Consider the following 17,815-nt stretch of genomic DNA (forward strand, 5'->3'; position numbering starts at 1 on the left):
TATAGCAATGGTTATCAACTGTACTGCAAGGATGGAACATAAGTCGCAGAAAATTGAGGTTGTGGTGGCAGCTGCAGAGATGTATTTGGGTGTGTGAGACTTGACATCAGAAGAGTTACAGGGTGTGTTGAGTGGTGATGTCCCATTCTTTAAGGTTGTTAGCATGAGGTAGGACTAAATAGATTTAAATATTGGAGTAGGGTGGTGCTCTTTTTTTCTGAGTGTAGTGTTAGATGGTAGGGTATTTGTTTATTTATTTTTCAAGCAAAGTACAATGTAGTTGTACTCCAGTCTAATAGGTGGCGGTAATGCAACATATATTGGATGCCAACTGCCGTTAAACTTCCTCGAAGAAGAACAACATCCTTTCTCTTCAGTGTAAACGGAAATAAATAATGTAATCGACCAAGAAACATTTCCACTTTAGCGTTTTTATTAATGTAATTTAGACGTTTATCAACACAATAGAACTCAGAATATGGACCATTTAACAGCACAGCACCACATTCTTACACCATGTAGTCTTTAATTCGCGTTGTAGACAGGACTTTATTGATAGATGTTATCTAGGTAACGCTAGCTAGCTGCTAACGTTAGCTAACAATGGCTAATTGTATGGTTTTTCACACTCAAATAGCCTCCATCATGGAGGTTCTTGCGAATGCTGCCGTGGCAGATATTTGTAAACTCGTAGACGACGACTATGCAGTGTTTCGTTTGGAAATTTCGCAAAGCCAGAATGATAACAGGGCATTGCGGAGGAAACTACAGCTACTGGAACTGAAGATGGCACGGGAGCGCGCAGAGAGGACAATGCGAGATCGCGTAGTCGCCAGTCGTCCTAGTAGTGTCAAGATCCTCGACCGATACAGCGGAATGGCAAGAGGTACAATTTGTAGAATGCCAAGGCTACGCGGCCTGTGGCCCCATTACCTTCTGCACATGTGTTCAGATGAGTTACCCAGAATTGGGTCTTGGTTAGTTTTTGGATAGTATGAAGTAATTTCCCTGATTACTTCGCTAGCTATGTTGTGCAGACACAATATCGTACAGGTATTCTGACCAGGTGGGCGCTACTTTTGGATGTAGATTGCAGAATGAGAACATGTCACCCAGTCGTCGGTCAGGGCCCCGAAGAATCATTCATAGGTTGTTGTAACCAGAGCCACACATTTTTGGTTTGTCATACACGTGCAATGTTTTGATTATTACTTGAAAAGTCACTAAGATCATATTTGGTTGTGGTCTTTTTTGTGTGCAAAATATCTATTTTGGATGCAGCTGTTATCTAGAATGCTAACGCTCATTGACATACAGTGCATTTGGAAAGTATTCAGACCCCTTGACTTTTTCCACATTTTGTTACATTACAGCCTTACTCTAAAATTTATTAAATCATTTTTTCACACAATATGCACACAATACCCCATAATGACAAAGCAAAAAGTATTCAGACCCTTTGCCATGAGACTCACTGCTTGACTAGTTGGGCCCAAGCTTGCTGTACAACATTAAAACCTATTCAGTCTGTCTACAAACAGGCTCTCAAAGTGCTTGATAGGAAACACAATAGCCAGCATCACTGTTACATCCTCAGAAAGCATGAGCTCCTGAGTTGAGAAAATCTCGTGCAATACACCGAATCATGTCTTGTATTCAAGATCCTAAATGGCCTAGCTCCCCTTCCACTCAGTATTTTTGTTAATCAGAAAACCCAAACATATGGCAACAGATCCACAAGGTCTGCCATGAGAGGTGACTGTATAGTTCCCTTAATGAAAAGCACCTTTAGTAAATCCGCTTTCTCTGTGAGAGCTTCCCATGTCTGGAATACACTGCCATCAGACACACATAACTGCACCACATATCACACGTTATTTATTTATTTATTTCACCTTTATTTAACCAGGTAGGCAAGTTGAGAACAAGTTCTCATTTACAATTGCGACCTGGCCAAGATAAAGCAAAGCAGTTCGACAACGTACAAAAACACAGAGTTATACATGGAGTAAAACAACATACAATCAATGATACAGTAGAAAAAAATAAGACTATATACAATGTGAGCAAATGATGTGAGATAAGGGAGGTAAAGGCAAAAAAGGCCATGGTGGCAAAGTAAATAAAGTATAGCAAGTAAAACACTGGAATGGTAGATTTGTAATTTGAAGAAAGTTCAAAGTTAAAATATAAATAATATGGTGCAAAGGAGCAAAATAATAAATAAATACAGTAGGGGAAGAGGTAGTAGTTTGGGCTAAATTATAGATGGGCTATGTACAGGTGCAGTGATCTGGGAGCTGCTCTTATAGCTGGTGCTTAAAGCTAGTGAGGGAGATAAGTGTTTCCAGTTTCAGAGATTTTTGTAGTTCGTTCCAGTCATTGGCAGCAGAGAACTGGAAGGAGAGACGACCAAAGGAGGAGTTGGCTTTAGGGGTGACCAGAGAGATATACCTGCTGGAGCGCGTGCTACAGGTGGGTGCTGCTATGGTGACCAGTGAGCGGAGATAAGGGGGGACTTTACCTAGCAGGGTCTTGTAGATGACCTGGAGCCAATGTGTTTGGCGACGATTATGAAGCGAAGGCCAGCCAACGAGAGCGTACAGGTCGCAGTGGTGGGTAGTATATGGGGCTTTGGTGACAAAACGGATGGCACTGTGATAGACTGCATCCAGCTTGTTGAGTAGGGTATTGGAGGCTATTTTGTAAATGACATCGCCGAAGTCGAGGATTGGTAGAATGGTCAGTTTTACGAGGGTATGTTTGGCAGCATGAGTGAAGGATGCTTTGTTGCGAAATAGGAAGCCAATTCTAGATTTAACTTTGGATTGGAGATGATTGATGTGTGTCTGGAAGGAGAGTTTACAGTCTAACCAGACACCTAGGTATTTGTAGTTGTCCACAAATTCTAAGTCAGAGCCGTCCAGAGAAGTGATGCTGGACAGGCGGGCAGGTGCAGGCAGCGATCAGTTGAAGAGCATGCATTTAGTTTTACTTGTATTTAGGAGCAGTTGGAGACCACGGAAGGAGAGTTGTATGGCATTGAAGCTCGTCTGGAGGGTTGTTAACACAGTGTCCAAAGAAGGGCCAGAAGTATACAGAATGGTGTCGTCTGCGTAGAGGTGGATCAGAGATTCACCAGCAGCAAGAGCGACATCATTGATGTATACAGAGAAAAGAGTTGGCCCAAGAATTGAACCCTGTGTACCACAAACGCAATCGTTTGAGAAACCAAGGTTACTGAGTCTGCCGATAAGGATGTGGTGATTAACAGAGTCAAAAGCTTTGGCCAGGTCAATGAATACAGCAGCACAGTATTGTTTCTTATCGATGGCGGTTACGATGTCGTTTAGGACCTTGAGCGTGGCTGAGGTGCACCCATGACCAGCTCTGAAACCAGATTGCATAGCGGAGAGGGTGCGGTGGGATTCGAAATGGTTGGTAATCTGTTTGTTAACTTGGCTTTCGAAGACCTTAGAAGGTGGTTGGTGGTGACAGAGTTTCCTATCCTCAGTGCAGTGGGCAGTTGGGAGGAGGTGTTCTTATTCTCCATGGACTTTACAATGTCACAGAACTTTTTAGAGTTTGAGATTCAGGAAGCAAATTTCTGTTTGAAAAAGCTAGCCTTGGCGTTTCTAACTGCCTGTGTGTATTGGTTTCTAACTTCCCTGAAAAGTTGCATATCGCGGGGGCAGTTCGATGCTAATGCAGAACGCTACAGGATATTTTTGTGTTGGTTAAGGGCAGTCAGGTCTGGGGAGAACCAAGGGCTATATCTGTTCCTGGTTCTAAATTTCTTGAAAGGGGCATGCTTATTTAAGATGGTGAGGAAGGCGTTTAAAAAAAAATAACCAGGCATCCTCTACTGACGGGATGAGGTCAATATCCTTCCAGGACACCAGGGCCAGGTCGATTAGAAAGGCTTGCTCGTTGAAATGTTTCAGGGAGCGTTTGACAGTGATGAGTGGAGGTCGTTTGACCGCTGACCCATTACGGGTGCAGGCAATGAGGCAGTGATCGCTGAGATCTTGGTTGAAAACAGCAGAGGTGTATTTAGAGGGCACGTTGGTTAGGATGATATCTATGAGGGTGCCAGTGTTTGCTGCTTTGGGGTTGTACCTGGTGGGTTCATTAATAATTTGTGTGAGATTGAGGGCATCAAGCTTGGATTGTAGGATGGCTGGGGTGTTAAGCATGTCCCAGTTTAGGTCACCTAGTAGCACGAGCTCTGAAGATAGATGGGGGGCAATCAGTTCACATATGGTGTCCAGAGCACAGCTAGGGGCCGAGGGGGGTCTATAGCAGGCGGCAACGCTGAGAGACTTGTTTTTGGAGAGGTGGATTTTTAAAAGTAGAAGTTCAAATTGTTTGAGTACAGACCTGGATAGCAGGACAGAGCTCTGCAGGCTATCTCTGCAGTAGATTGCAACACCGCCCCCTTTGGTCGTTCTATCTTGTCTGAAAACGTTGTAGTTAGGGATGAAGATTTCAGAGTTTTTGGTGGACTTCCTAAGCCAAGATTCAGACACAGCTAGGACATCCGGGTTGGCAGAGTGTGCTAAAGCAGTGAATAAAACAAACTTAGGGAGGAGGCTTCTAATGTTAACATGCATGAAACCAAGGCTATTACGGTTACAGAAGTCATCAAAAGAGAGCGCCTGGGGAGTAGGAGTGGAGCCAGGCACTGCAGGGCCTGGATTCACCTCAACATCCCCAGAGGAGCAGAGAAGAATGAGTATGAGGGTACGGCTAAAAGCTATAAGAATTGGTCGTCTGTGACGTCCAGAATAGAGAGAAAAAGGAGCAGGTTTCTGGAGGCGATAAAATAGCTTCAAGGTATAATGTACAGACAAAGGTATGGTGGGATGTGAATACAGAGGAGGTAAACCTAGGCATTTAGTGATGATGAGAGAGATATTGTCTCTAGAAACATCATTGAAACCAGAAGATGTCATAGCATGTGTGGGTGGAGGAACTGAGAGGTTGGATAAGGTATAATGAGCAGGGCTAGAGGCTCTACAGTGAAATAAGCCAATAAACACTAACCAGAACAGCAATGGACATTGCATATTGACATTGAGGAGAGGCATGCTTAGCCGAGTGATCAAAGGGTCCAGTGATATTCAGACAGCTAGCCGGGCCATAGGTAGCAAGCTGGTGGAAGATGGAGGGAGGTCTGTTTTTAGCCACCTCGTGCGTTTCCGTCTGTGGGTTAGTGGGGTTCCGTGTGGAAGGGGGGACAAGTCCAAGTTGGCAAAATAGTTATAGTGGCCCAAGAAAATTGTCCGATAGACCTATTCAGATCGCAGCCGATAAGACAGCTAACGATTAGTGGGCCGCAGATGGGCGATCAGGTTACGTCGCGACGGAGGGGCCAGTTGGATAACTCCCTCGGCCAGATAACGTCGGTGGTCCAGTCGTGAAGGCCCGATGGGGCTCCGCATCGGCAGTAAAATGGGTCAGGATAGGTGATTGTAGCCCAGGAGACACTTCAGCTGGCTAGCTCAGGAAAAGCCCACGAGTGGCTGACGGAAGTCTTCAGCTGGCTAGCTCCGGAATAATGTGTGTTAATTCCGAGACCGACGTTGCCAATAGTCACTCAGGTAGCAGCTAGTTAGCTGCAAGATCCAGGTGTAAATGTCCAGAGCCTGCGGTAGAAATCGGGGAAAGGAGAAAGAATAGGTCCGGTATGCTCTGGTCTGAGTCGCGCTGTACAAAAACTGGCGATAGCTTTTCGAGCTAATGGATAGCTGAGGACAGCTAACCGTGGCTAGCTGAACTCCAGCGTTAGCCAGTGAAAATGGCTAACCTCTGGCTAGCTTCTGTTGTGGATTTCAGATTTGAGGTAAATAATACTTTCTTTTTTAAATTGGTGAGGCGGGTTGCAGGAGAGTGCTTTGAGGTTGAGTTTTTAGAAGAAAAAATGTAAAAAGATATGCGAAGAAAAATATGTAAATATATATATACACGGGACACGACAAGAGGAGGGTAAAGGACGTCTGAACTGCTACGCCATCTTGGATTGATATGAACTTTCACAAAATGCATGAAGACATGGCTAAAGGTCCATCATATTTGTGAACATAATCAATAGCTGTGTATTGCCGCTTTCCATGTTGTCTGTTGTTTGTAGCTTGTGAGGTGTGGAAACACTTTGTTGCGTTTATGGATTTTGTCTTGTTGCTTTTTGTCCTATGTTGCTCTGTTTGTATGCTACATCTTGCTTGTCCTATGTTGCTCTGTCTGTATGCTATGTCTTGCTTGTCCTATGTTGCTCTGCGTGTGCTCACTGCTCAATGATTGTCTATATTGTCATTGTTTTTAATAACCTGCCCAGGGACTGTGGTTGAAAATAAGCCGGCTGGCTAAAACCCAAACTTTTACTGAAACGTTGATTAATGTGCACTGTCCCTGTAAAAATGAAATAAAATTGAAATTGAGCTCCGGTGCATCCTGTTTCCATTGATCATCCTTGAGATATTTCTGCAACTTGATTGGAGTCCATCTGTGGTAAATTCAATTGATTGGACATGATATGGAAAGGTCCCACAGTTGACAGTAAATGTCAGAGCATAAACCAAGTCATGAGGTCGAAGGAATTGTCCGTAGAGCTCTGAGACAGGATTTTGTCGAGGCACAGATCTGGGGAAGAGTACCAAAAAATTTCTGCAGCATTTAAGGTCCCCAAGAACACAGTTTCCCCCATCTTTCTTAAATGGAAGAAGTTTGGAAACACCAAGACTTCCTAGATCTGGCTGCCCGGGCAAAACTGAGCAATCGTGGGAGAAAAGCCTTGGTCAGGGAGTTGACCAAGAACCTTGAAGGTCACTCTGACAGAGCTCCGGAGTTCCTCTGTGGAGATTGGAGAAACTTCCAGAAGGACAACCATCTCTGCAGCACTCCACCAATCAGGCCTTTATGGTAGAGTGGCCAGACGGAAGCCACTCCTCAGTAAAAGGCTCATGACAGCCCGCTTGGGATCTGATGAAATCAAGATTGAACTCCTTGGCCTAAATGCCAAGCGTCACGTCTGGAGGAAACCTGGCACCATCCCTACAGTGAAGCATGGTGGTTGCAGTGTCATGCTGTGGGGATGTTTTCAGGGGCAAGGACTTAGACTAGTCAGGATCACGGGAAAGATGAACGGAGCAAAGTAATGAGAGATCCTTGATAAAAACCTGCTCCAGAGCGCTCAGGACCTCAGATTGGGGCGAAGGTTCACCTTCCAACAGGACAACAACCCTAACCACACAGCCAAGACAATGCAGGAGTGGCTTCGGGACAAGTCTCTAAATGTCTTTGAGTGGCTCAGCCAGAGCCCGGTCTCTGGAGAGACCTGAAAATAGCTGTGCAGCGACGCTTCCCATCCAAGCTGACTGAGCTTGAGGGGATTTGCAGAGAAGAATAGGAGAAACTCCCCAAGTACAGGTGTGCCAAGCTTGTTGCGTCATACCCAAGAAGACTTGAGGCTGTAATTGCTGCCAAAGATGCTTCAACAAAGTACTGAGTAAAGGGTCTGAATACTTATGTAAATGTCATAGTTTTTTTTATATAAATTAGCAAAAATTCAAAAAATCTGTTTTTGCTTTGTCATTATGGGGTATTGTGTGTAGATTGATGAGGGAAAAAAATATTTAATCCATTTTAGAATAATGCTGTAACGTAACTAAATGTGGACAAAGTTAAGGGGTCTGAATACTTTCCGAATGCACTGTAGGCTGTAGCAAAGTTAGCCGAAAGAGCCATAATTTTTAAGTGTAATGCAGTTGATTTGCGATGATGATAAACATTTTCTAGCAGGACATTCATGCAAGCCTTAAAATCCAATTATAATCCAAAAGTACAGTAGTGTGAAATTCATAAATAAGCAACATGTACTTTTTGTTGTTGTTGTTGCTGACGTTCTATGAGATCTTCCCCGTCTTCTGCAACCAAATTCTGCACATAGCCCTGGTACAGCAATGTTTGAAACACAGAATGGGGTCTATACCGTTGAACAGACAGTAGCTAACCTACGTAAAAGCATTTTTCCCCCTAATTACTTTCTCAGATGAAGGACATCTCACTGGAGGCCACAGGAGCTTTGTGAAACCAGCGGGACACAATACATGGAGCGATGACCAACCAATCACTGTTGATGAGGGGTGTGGAACCTCAACCCAGCATGTTATCGTGATAGAGGTTAGTGTCATAATGTAACATAAAAAAATTACAGTACATTAAATGTGGCCCCTTTATTTCAGAAAGGCTCCCCTCAGCTATTCACTTGCTTACATCCTTATTTATCTGCCATAGGGGAGCTTGTGAGACTTCCCTACAACATTGTTATACAATTCTACTCATGTAACGGTAATAACCTCCCCTCTTCTTGTGTCAGGATGCAGAGGCTGCAGGTCCTGGGGTCAAACTGGAGAGGTCTGAAGGAGAAGAGGACACACGGCACATCAGTGACATCCAGACTGGACTGGCTGGAGTGCCCCCTGTAGCCACGGAGGACCGTACCACCGCCTCATCGCAGCCCAGGACCAGAAGCAGCATCACGGAGGTCAGTGGAACGCCGAACGCCGTTCTCAAGTCAGAGACAGACACCAAGACTTTAACTGTAACACACAGGCTCTTACACACAGGATCTGACCACAGATCAGACCCAGAGAGGCTGGGGTTGGGGACACTGGGCTGTCCTCCTGCTCCTGGTTCAGAGTCTTTACCGGTATTTCAACAGAGCCAGAAGACAGTTTATTCCCGTGGAGATGTTGATGGTGATGCGTTAGACACTGGTGGTGATGATCTGTCTTGTTCTTACACTACAGAGATGGACCCTGGCAACATATCCTTGGGTTTAGATACACAGACTGATCTCTCTAGAGGGGACTGGAACCGGTACAGTAGCAGTCTATACTCTGAAGGGTGCCTGGATAAGAAAGGGGAGGTTATGGTTGTAAATGAATTGACTGTGAAATTGGAGGGCGACGCTCCTCCCACATGGAATGCAGATAGTCACCTAGGAGACGGACACTCACAGGGCAGAGATTTCTTAGATTATAGGGAAATCATAGAGACAAATCCAAATGTTGCGACCCACTCCCCTTTACACGCGTTCAGGGATCGCGACCCAGTGTCCACGTCGATGGGGCCTTCCAATTCACAAGGCCGCGTCCTTTTCGATCAGGTATTGAACTCAAACGACAGGGCTAGAGCCCAGGCTCAGGGAGGGGGATCAGAATCTGTCAATGGTAAAGAGAAGCGGTTCCTCTGCATGTTCTGTAACAAAGGCTTCAGCTGCCCCCAGAGGGTGGAGATCCACCAGAGGGTCCACACAGGAGTGAAACCCTTCAGCTGCACCCAGTGTCACATGTGCTTCGCTGAGGCTGGCACCCTGAAGAGGCATCAAAGAGTCCACACAGGGGAGAAACCCTTCAGCTGTACCCAGTGTGAGAAGAGGTTCTCCCGTCAGCACCAGCTGAAGATACACCTGAAGGTCCACACGGGAGAGAGGCCATTTGCCTGTACGCACTGCGGGAAGAGGTTCTCAGAGAGGAGATCCCTCAGGATTCACCAGCAGAAAAACCATTCCACTCTATAACAGAAAGTAACCATTCCACTCAATAGCTTCTAATGTTAACATCAAACCCTGCATTAAAGGTAGACTCAACGAAATGACATAGATGCACAAAGTAAACAGCCGTATTTGGTCAATTTCCGCAACAACAATGAGCATTGAAGTGCAAGGCCCAGACATTGTGGGATATTTAAGGCATATATATAAGCCTGACATTCAGAAGCTTAGCTACAGCCTTCTAAAGTCGAGGAGTCAAAGAAATGTAACTTTGTTTGGGAAGTAATCTTATACAATGTGTGACTCTCGCTATCAATTGATCAAGACAACGTAGTCCTGTGTGGCTCAGTTGGTAGAGCATGGTGTTTGCAACGCCAGGGTTGTGGGTTCGATTCCCACGGTGGACCAGTACGGAGAAATGAAATGTATGCATTCACTACTATAAGTCGCTCTGGATAAGAGCGTCTTCTAAAATGACTAAAATGTTTTTTAAAAAACAACGCAGGAGTGGCTTCGTGACAAGTCTCTGAATGTCCTTGAGTGGCCCAGCCAGAGCCCAGTCTCTGGAGAGACCTGAAAATAGCTCTGCAGCATCGCTCCCCATCCAACCCTACAGAGCTTGAGAGGATCTGCAGAGAGGAATGGGAGAAACTCCCCAAATACAGGTATGCCAAGAAGATACCCAAGAAGACTGTAATTGCTGCCGATGGTGCTTCAACAAAGTACTGAGAAAAAGGTCTGAATACTTATGTAAATGTGATATTTCCATTTTAAATGTTTAATACATTTGCAAACATTTTGCTTTGTCATTCTGGGGTAGTGTGTAGATTGTTAATCAATTTTAGAATAATGCTGAAACGTAACAAAATGTGAAAAAAGTCAAGGGATCTGAATACTTTCCGAATGCATTATTAACAATATTGGGTTGTCTGTAAAATAATTTTACCTGCACCTGTATACGGACGATAATGTTGTGTATTCTATTGCCCCCACTGTTGACCAGGCTCTATCTGAACTACAAGCTGCTTTCATTGTTTTATAGAAAACCTTTGACCTTAAATTAGTATTGAAATAATTGGCTTTATAGTTATGTGGTGACATCACATGCCCCGCTTACCTTCAAAACAGTGGAGGCTGCTGAGGTGAGGACGGCTCACAATAATGGCTGGACTGAATGATTGTAATGGCATCAAACACTTGGAAACCATGTGTTTGTATTTGATACCATTCCACCGATTCCGCTCCAGACATTACCACAAGCCCGTTCTTCCCAATTAAGGTGGCACCTACCTTCTGTGCTTCAAAATGATTCGGCAATCATAATTTATTAGAAAAACACCACAGGTGCAGGAATTCCCATATGCAGGAACACCTCAAATCACACACTATTGGAAAGAGGACCTCTTTGCTGAAGAATGTGATTGTTTTTCATGAGTATGTCTTATTTTATTTGTTTGTACTTTTATTTTCTTGTGTATTTCTTGTGTAATTTGTTGTGCTATTGTAAGATGCAGGGTTCCCTTGCAAAATAGACCTTGTTCTCCCTGTTAAAATAAATGTAATAAAAATGAAGTACAGTGCACATACTCTTTTCATTTAGCCACACCCTTTGAGTTATGACGCCTACCAATAACATCCCTTGAAAGAAGTGATTACTGCGGTAGCAGTAAAAGTTGATCAACTGAAGGGGAAGATTCCCGGTGTTTGTGATGCTCGTCGTTTGGTGTGATGCTCGTCGTTTGATGCCACGCAGACAGGGTGGCGAGAGTGAGGAAACAGAAGAGTCTGTTCTTTTGAATTTTGATGTTGAGTCTTTTCTCGTCAAAGATGTTTGGGTATATAAGTTATCCTGTATGAGCTTTTGTGCCGAATACATTACGTCGTTACAGGTGTCAAGCTTATGGGCATGTGGCAGCAGTGTGTAGGTGGGAGGTTCCTAGGTGTGAGAAGTGTGCAGAAGGGCATGAGACAAAAGAATGTGTCGCATTGGGGAAAGTAGTGGTATGTGTTAATTGTAGGGGTGCCCATGGGACTGGGGATCAGAAATGTCCTGTGCGAGAGAGGCAGGTTGAGGTGGTTTCCAGGGTTAGAGTAGTGCAGAAGTTGTCATATGCTGAGGCAGTGAAGTAAGTAGAGGAAGATGGGTCAAGGAGGAACGATCCTGAGAGGAGTAGTAGATCTGTACCAGTAGAGGGATAGGACAACAAGTGATATGTTTCAGTAAGATTGGATTTTTAGCATTTATAGCAATGGTTATCAACTGTACTGCAAGGATGGAACATAAGTCGCAGAAAATTGAGGTTGTGGTGGCAGCTGCAGAGATGTATTTGGGTGTGTGACTTGACATCAGAAGAGTTACAGGGTGTGTTGAGTGGTGATGTCCCATCCTTTAAGGTTGTTAGCATGAGGTAGGACTAAATAGATTTAAATATTGGAGTAGGGTGGTGTTCCTTTTTTCTGAGTGTAGTGTTAGATGGTAGGGTATTTGTTTATTTATTTTTCAAGCAAAGTACAATGTAGTTGTACTCCAGTCTAATAGGTGGCGGTAATGCAACATATATTGGATGCCAACCGCCGTTAAACCTCCTCGAAGAAGAACAACATCCTCTCTCTTCAGTGTAAACGGAAATAAACAATGTAATCGACCAAGAAACATTTCCACTTTAGCGTTTTTATTATTGTTATTTAGACGTTTATCAACACAATAGAACTCAGAATATGGACCATTTAACAGCACAGCACCACATTCTTACCCCATGTAGTCTTTAATTCGCGTTGTAGACAGGACTTTATTGATAGATGTTATCTAGGTAACGCTAGCTAGCTGCTAACGTTAGCTAACAATGGCTAATTGTATGGTTTTTCACACTCAAATAGCCTCCATCATGGAAGTGCTTGCGAATGCTGCCGTGGCAGATATTTGTAAACTCGTAGACGACGACTATGCAGTGTTTCGTTTGGAAATTTCTCAAAGCCAGAATGATAACAGGGCATTGCGGAGGAAACTACAGCTACTGGAACTGAAGATGGCACGGGAGCGCGCAGAGAGGACAATGCGAGATCGCGTCGTCGCCAGTCGTTCCAGTAGTGTCAAGATCCTCGACCGATACAGCGGAATGGCAAGAGGTACAATTTGTAGAATGCCAAGGCTACGCGGCCTGTCGCCCCATTACCTTCTGCACATGTGTTCAGATGAGTTACCCAGAATTGGGTCTTGGTTAGTTTTTGGATAGTATGAAGTAATTTCCCTGATTACTTCGCTAGCTATGTTGTGCAGACACAATATCGACCAGGTGGGCGCTACTTTTGGATGTAGATTGCAGAATGAGAACATGTCACCCAGTCGTCGGTCAGGGCCCCGAAGAATCATTCATAGGTTGTTGTAACCAGAGCCACACATTTTTGGTTTGTCATACACGTACAATGTTTTGATTATTACTTGAAAAGTCACTAAGATCATATTTGGTTGTGGTCTTTTTTGTTTACATAATACCTATTTTGGATGCAGCTGTTAGCTAGAATGCTAACGCTCATTGACATACAGTGCATTTGGAAAGTATTCAGACCCCTTGACTTTTTCCACATTTTGTTACATTACAGCTTTACTCTAAAATGTATTAAATCATTTTCTTAACACAATATGCACACAATACCCCGTAATGACAAAGCAAAAAGTATTCAGACCCTTTGCCATAAGACTCACTTAACATACTGCTTGACAAGTTGGGCCCAAGCTTGCTGTACAACGTTAAAATCTATTCAGTCTGTCTACAAACAGGCTCTCAAAGTGCTTGATAGGCAGCCCAATAGCCAGCATCACTGTTACATCCTCAGAAAGCATGAGCTCCCGAGTTGGGAAAATCTTGTGCAATACACCGACGCATGTCTTGTATTCAAGATCCTAAATGGCCTGGCTCCCCTTCCACTCAGTATTTTTGTTAATCAGAAAACCCAAACATATGGCAATAGATCCACAAGGTCTGCCATGAGAGGTGACTGTATAGTTCCCTTAAGGAAAAGCACCTTTAGTAAATCCGCTTTCTCTGTGAGAGCTTCTCATGTCTGGAATACACTGCCATCAGACACACATAACTGCACCACATATCACACTTTCACAAAATGCATGAAGACATGGCTAAAGGTCTTTGAGTGGCTCAGCCAGAGCCCGGTCTCTGGAGAGACCTGAAAATAGCTGTGCAGCGACGCTTCCCATCCAAGCTGACCGAGCTTGAGGGGATCTGCAGAGAAGAATAGGAGAAACTCCCCAAGTACAGGTGTGCCAAGCTTGTTGCGTCATACCCAAGAAGACTTGAGGCTGTAGTTGCTGCCAAAGATTTACATTACATTTACATTTAAGTCATTTAGCAGACGCTCTTATCCAGAGCGACTTACAAATTGGTGCATTCACCTTATGATATCCAGTGGAACAACCACTTTACAATAGTGCATCTAAATATTTTAAGGGGGGGGGGGGGGATTAGAAGGATTACTTTATCCTATCCTAGGTATTCCTTAAAGAGGTGGGGTTTCAGGTGTCTCCGGAAGGTGGTGAGTGACTCCGCTGTCCTGGCGTCGTGAGGGAGCTTGTTCCACCATTGGGGTGCCTGAGCAGCGAACAGTTTTGACTGGGCTGAGCGGGAACTGTGCTTCCTCAGAGGTAGGGGGGCCAGCAGGCCAGAGGTGGATGAACGCAGTGCCCTTGTTTGGGTGTAGGGCCTGATCAGAGCCTGAAGGTATGGAGGTGCTTCAACAAAGTTCTGAGTAAAGGGTCTGAATATTTATGTAAATGTGATATAGTTTTTTTTTATAGAAATTAGCAAAAATTTCAAAAATCTGTTTGCTTTGTCATTATGGGGTATTGTGTGCAGATTGATGAGGGGAAAAAAGATTTAATCCATTTTAGAATAATGCTGCAACGTAACTAAATGTGGACAAAGTTAAGGGGTCTGAATACTTTCCGAATGCACTGTAGGCTGTAGCAAAGTTAGCCGAAAGAGCCATAATTTTTAAGTGTAATGCAGTTGATTTGCGATGATGATAAACATTTTCTAGCAGGACATTCATGCAAGCCTTAAAATCCAATTATAATCCAAAAGTACAGTAGTGTGAAATTCATAAATAAGCAACATGTACTTTTTGTTGTTGTTGTTGTTGCTGACGTTCTATGAGAACTTCCCCGTCTTCTGCAACCAAATTCTGCACATAGCCCTGGTACAGCAATGTTTGAAACACAGAATGGGGTCTATACAGTTGAACAGACAGTAGCTAACCTACGTAAAAGCATTTTTCCCCTAATTACTTTCTCAGATGAAGGACATCTCACTGGAGGCCACAGGAGCTTTGTGAAACCAGCGGGACACAATACATGGAGCGATGACCAACCAATCACTGTTGATGAGGGGTGTGGAACCTCAACCCAGCATGTTATTGTGATAGAGGTTAGTGTCATAATGTAACATAAAAAAATTACAGTACATTAAATGTGGCCCCTTTATTTCAGAAAGGCTCCCCTCAGCTATTCACTTGCTTACATCCTTATTTATCTGCCATAGGGGAGCTTGTGAGACTTCCCTACAACATTGTTATCCAATTCTACTCATGTACCGGTAATAACCTCCCCTCTTCTTGTGTCAGGATGCAGAGGCTGCAGGTCCTGGGATCAAACTGGAGAGGTCTGAAGGAGAAGAGGACACACGGCACATCAGTGACATCCAGACTGGACTGGCTGGAGTGCCCCCTGTAGCCACGGAGGACCGTACCACCGCCTCATCGCAGCCCAGGACCCGAAGCAGCATCACGGAGGTCAGTGGAACGCCGAACGCCGTTCTCAAGTCAGAGACAGACACCAAGACTTTAACTGTAACACACAGGCTCTTACACACAGGATCTGACCACAGATCAGACCCAGAGAGGCTGGGGTTGGGGACACTGGGCTGTCCTCCTGCTCCTGGTTCAGAGTCTTTACCGGTATTTCAACAGAGCCAGAAGACAGTTTATTCCCGTGGAGATGTTGATGGTGATGCGTTAGACACTGGTGGTGATGATCTGTCTTGTTCTTACACTACAGAGATGGACCCTGGCAACATATCCTTGGGTTTAGATACACAGACTGATCTCTCTAGAGGGGACTGGAACCGGTACAGTAGCAGTCTATACTCTGAAGGGTGCCTGGATAAGAAAGGGGAGGTTATGGTTGTAAATGAATTGACTGTGAAATTGGAGGGCGACGCTCCTCCCACATGGAATGCAGATAGTCACCTAGGAGACGGACACTCACAGGGCAGAGATTTCTTAGATTATAGGGAAATCATAGAGACAAATCCAAATGTTGCGACCCACTCCCCTTTACACGCGTTCAGGGATCGCGACCCAGTGTCCACGTCGATGGGGCCTTCCAATTCACAAGGCCGTGTCCTTTTCGATCAGGTATTGAACTCAAACGACAGGGCTAGAGCCCAGGCTCAGGGAGGGGGATCAGAATCTGTCAATGGTAAAGAGAAGCGGTTCCTCTGCATGTTCTGTAACAAAGGCTTCAGCTGCCCCCAGAGGGTGGAGATCCACCAGAGGGTCCACACAGGAGTGAAACCCTTCAGCTGCACCCAGTGTCACATGTGCTTCGCTGAGGCTGGCACCCTGAAGAGGCATCAAAGAGTCCACACAGGGGAGAAACCCTTCAGCTGTACCCAGTGTGAGAAGAGGTTCTCCCGTCAGCACCAGCTGAAGATACACCTGAAGGTCCACACGGGAGAGAGGCCATTTGCCTGTACGCACTGCGGGAAGAGGTTCTCAGAGAGGAGATCCCTCAGGATTCACCAGCAGAAAAACCATTCCACTCTATAACAGAAAGTAACCATTCCACTCAATAGCTTCTAATGTTAACATCAAACCCTGCATTAAAGGTAGACTCAACGAAATGACATAGATGCACAAAGTAAACAGCCGTATTTGGTCAATTTCCGCAACAACAATGAGCATTGAAGTGCAAGGCCCAGACATTGTGGGATATTTAAGGCATATATATAAGCCTGACATTCAGAAGCTTAGCTACAGCCTTCTAAAGTCGAGGAGTCAAAGAAATGTAACTTTGTTTGGGAAGTAATCTTATACAATGTGTGACTCTCGCTATCAATTGATCAAGACAACGTAGTCCTGTGTGGCTCAGTTGGTAGAGCATGGTGTTTGCAACGCCAGGGTTGTGGGTTCGATTCCCACGGTGGACCAGTACGGAGAAATGAAATGTATGCATTCACTACTATAAGTCGCTCTGGATAAGAGCGTCTTCTAAAATGACTAAAATGTTTTTTAAAAAAACAACGCAGGAGTGGCTTCGTGACAAGTCTCTGAATGTCCTTGAGTGGCCCAGCCAGAGCCCAGTCTCTGGAGAGACCTGAAAATAGCTCTGCAGCATCGCTCCCCATCCAACCCTACAGAGCTTGAGAGGATCTGCAGAGAGGAATGGGAGAAACTCCCCAAATACAGGTATGCCAAGAAGATACCCAAGAAGACTGTAATTGCTGCCGATGGTGCTTCAACAAAGTACTGAGAAAAAGGTCTGAATACTTATGTAAATGTGATATTTCCATTTTAAATGTTTAATACATTTGCAAACATTTTGCTTTGTCATTCTGGGGTAGTGTGTAGATTGTTAATCAATTTTAGAATAATGCTGAAACGTAACAAAATGTGAAAAAAGTCAAGGGATCTGAATACTTTCCGAATGCATTATTAACAATATTGGGTTGTCTGTAAAATAATTTTACCTGCACCTGTATACGGACGATAATGTTGTGTATTCTATTGCCCCCACTGTTGACCAGGCTCTATCTGAACTACAAGCTGCTTTCATTGTTTTATAGAAAACCTTTGACCTTAAATTAGTATTGAAATAATTGGCTTTATAGTTATGTGGTGACATCACATGCCCCGCTTACCTTCAAAACAGTGGAGGCTGCTGAGGTGAGGACGGCTCACAATAATGGCTGGACTGAATGATTGTAATGGCATCAAACACTTGGAAACCATGTGTTTGTATTTGATACCATTCCACCGATTCCGCTCCAGACATTACCACAAGCCCGTTCTTCCCAATTAAGGTGGCACCTACCTTCTGTGCTTCAAAATGATTCGGCAATCATAATTTATTAGAAAAACACCACAGGTGCAGGAATTCCCATATGCAGGAACACCTCAAATCACACACTATTGGAAAGAGGACCTCTTTGCTGAAGAATGTGATTGTTTTTCATGAGTATGTCTTAT

General features: G+C 44.3%; 2 protein-coding genes across 3 annotated transcripts in view; both read left to right on the forward strand.

Moving 5' to 3' along the window:
• The first annotated feature begins 348 nt into the window (after nt 1–348).
• LOC106602512 (zinc finger protein 69 homolog) overlaps nt 349–17,815 on the forward strand; it is a 506,109-nt gene continuing 488,642 nt past the window's right edge. The window contains exons 1-3 of one of the 2 annotated variants that reach the window (XM_045717539.1): nt 350–886; nt 8,051–8,181; nt 8,378–9,664. In XM_045717539.1, coding sequence (XP_045573495.1) covers nt 604–886; nt 8,051–8,181; nt 8,378–9,583 — 1,620 coding nt within the window. In that variant the 5' untranslated portion in view covers nt 350–603 and the 3' untranslated portion in view covers nt 9,584–9,664. Of the gene's footprint in view, nt 887–8,050; nt 8,182–8,377; nt 9,665–17,815 lie in introns of those variants that run through there. The other variant, XM_045717536.1, reaches the window with a different exon arrangement.
• Nucleotides 12,084–16,477, forward strand: LOC123742522 (zinc finger protein 69 homolog). The gene is made up of 3 exons (XM_045717566.1): nt 12,084–12,682; nt 14,864–14,994; nt 15,191–16,477. Exons 1-3 carry the CDS (start codon nt 12,400–12,402, stop codon nt 16,394–16,396), a joined length of 1,620 nt encoding a protein of 539 aa, XP_045573522.1. The 5' UTR covers nt 12,084–12,399; the 3' UTR covers nt 16,397–16,477.

Source organism: Salmo salar, chromosome ssa04 (assembly GCF_905237065.1).
Source record: "Salmo salar chromosome ssa04, Ssal_v3.1, whole genome shotgun sequence".
NCBI classification, from domain to species: Eukaryota; Metazoa; Chordata; class Actinopteri; order Salmoniformes; family Salmonidae; genus Salmo; species Salmo salar.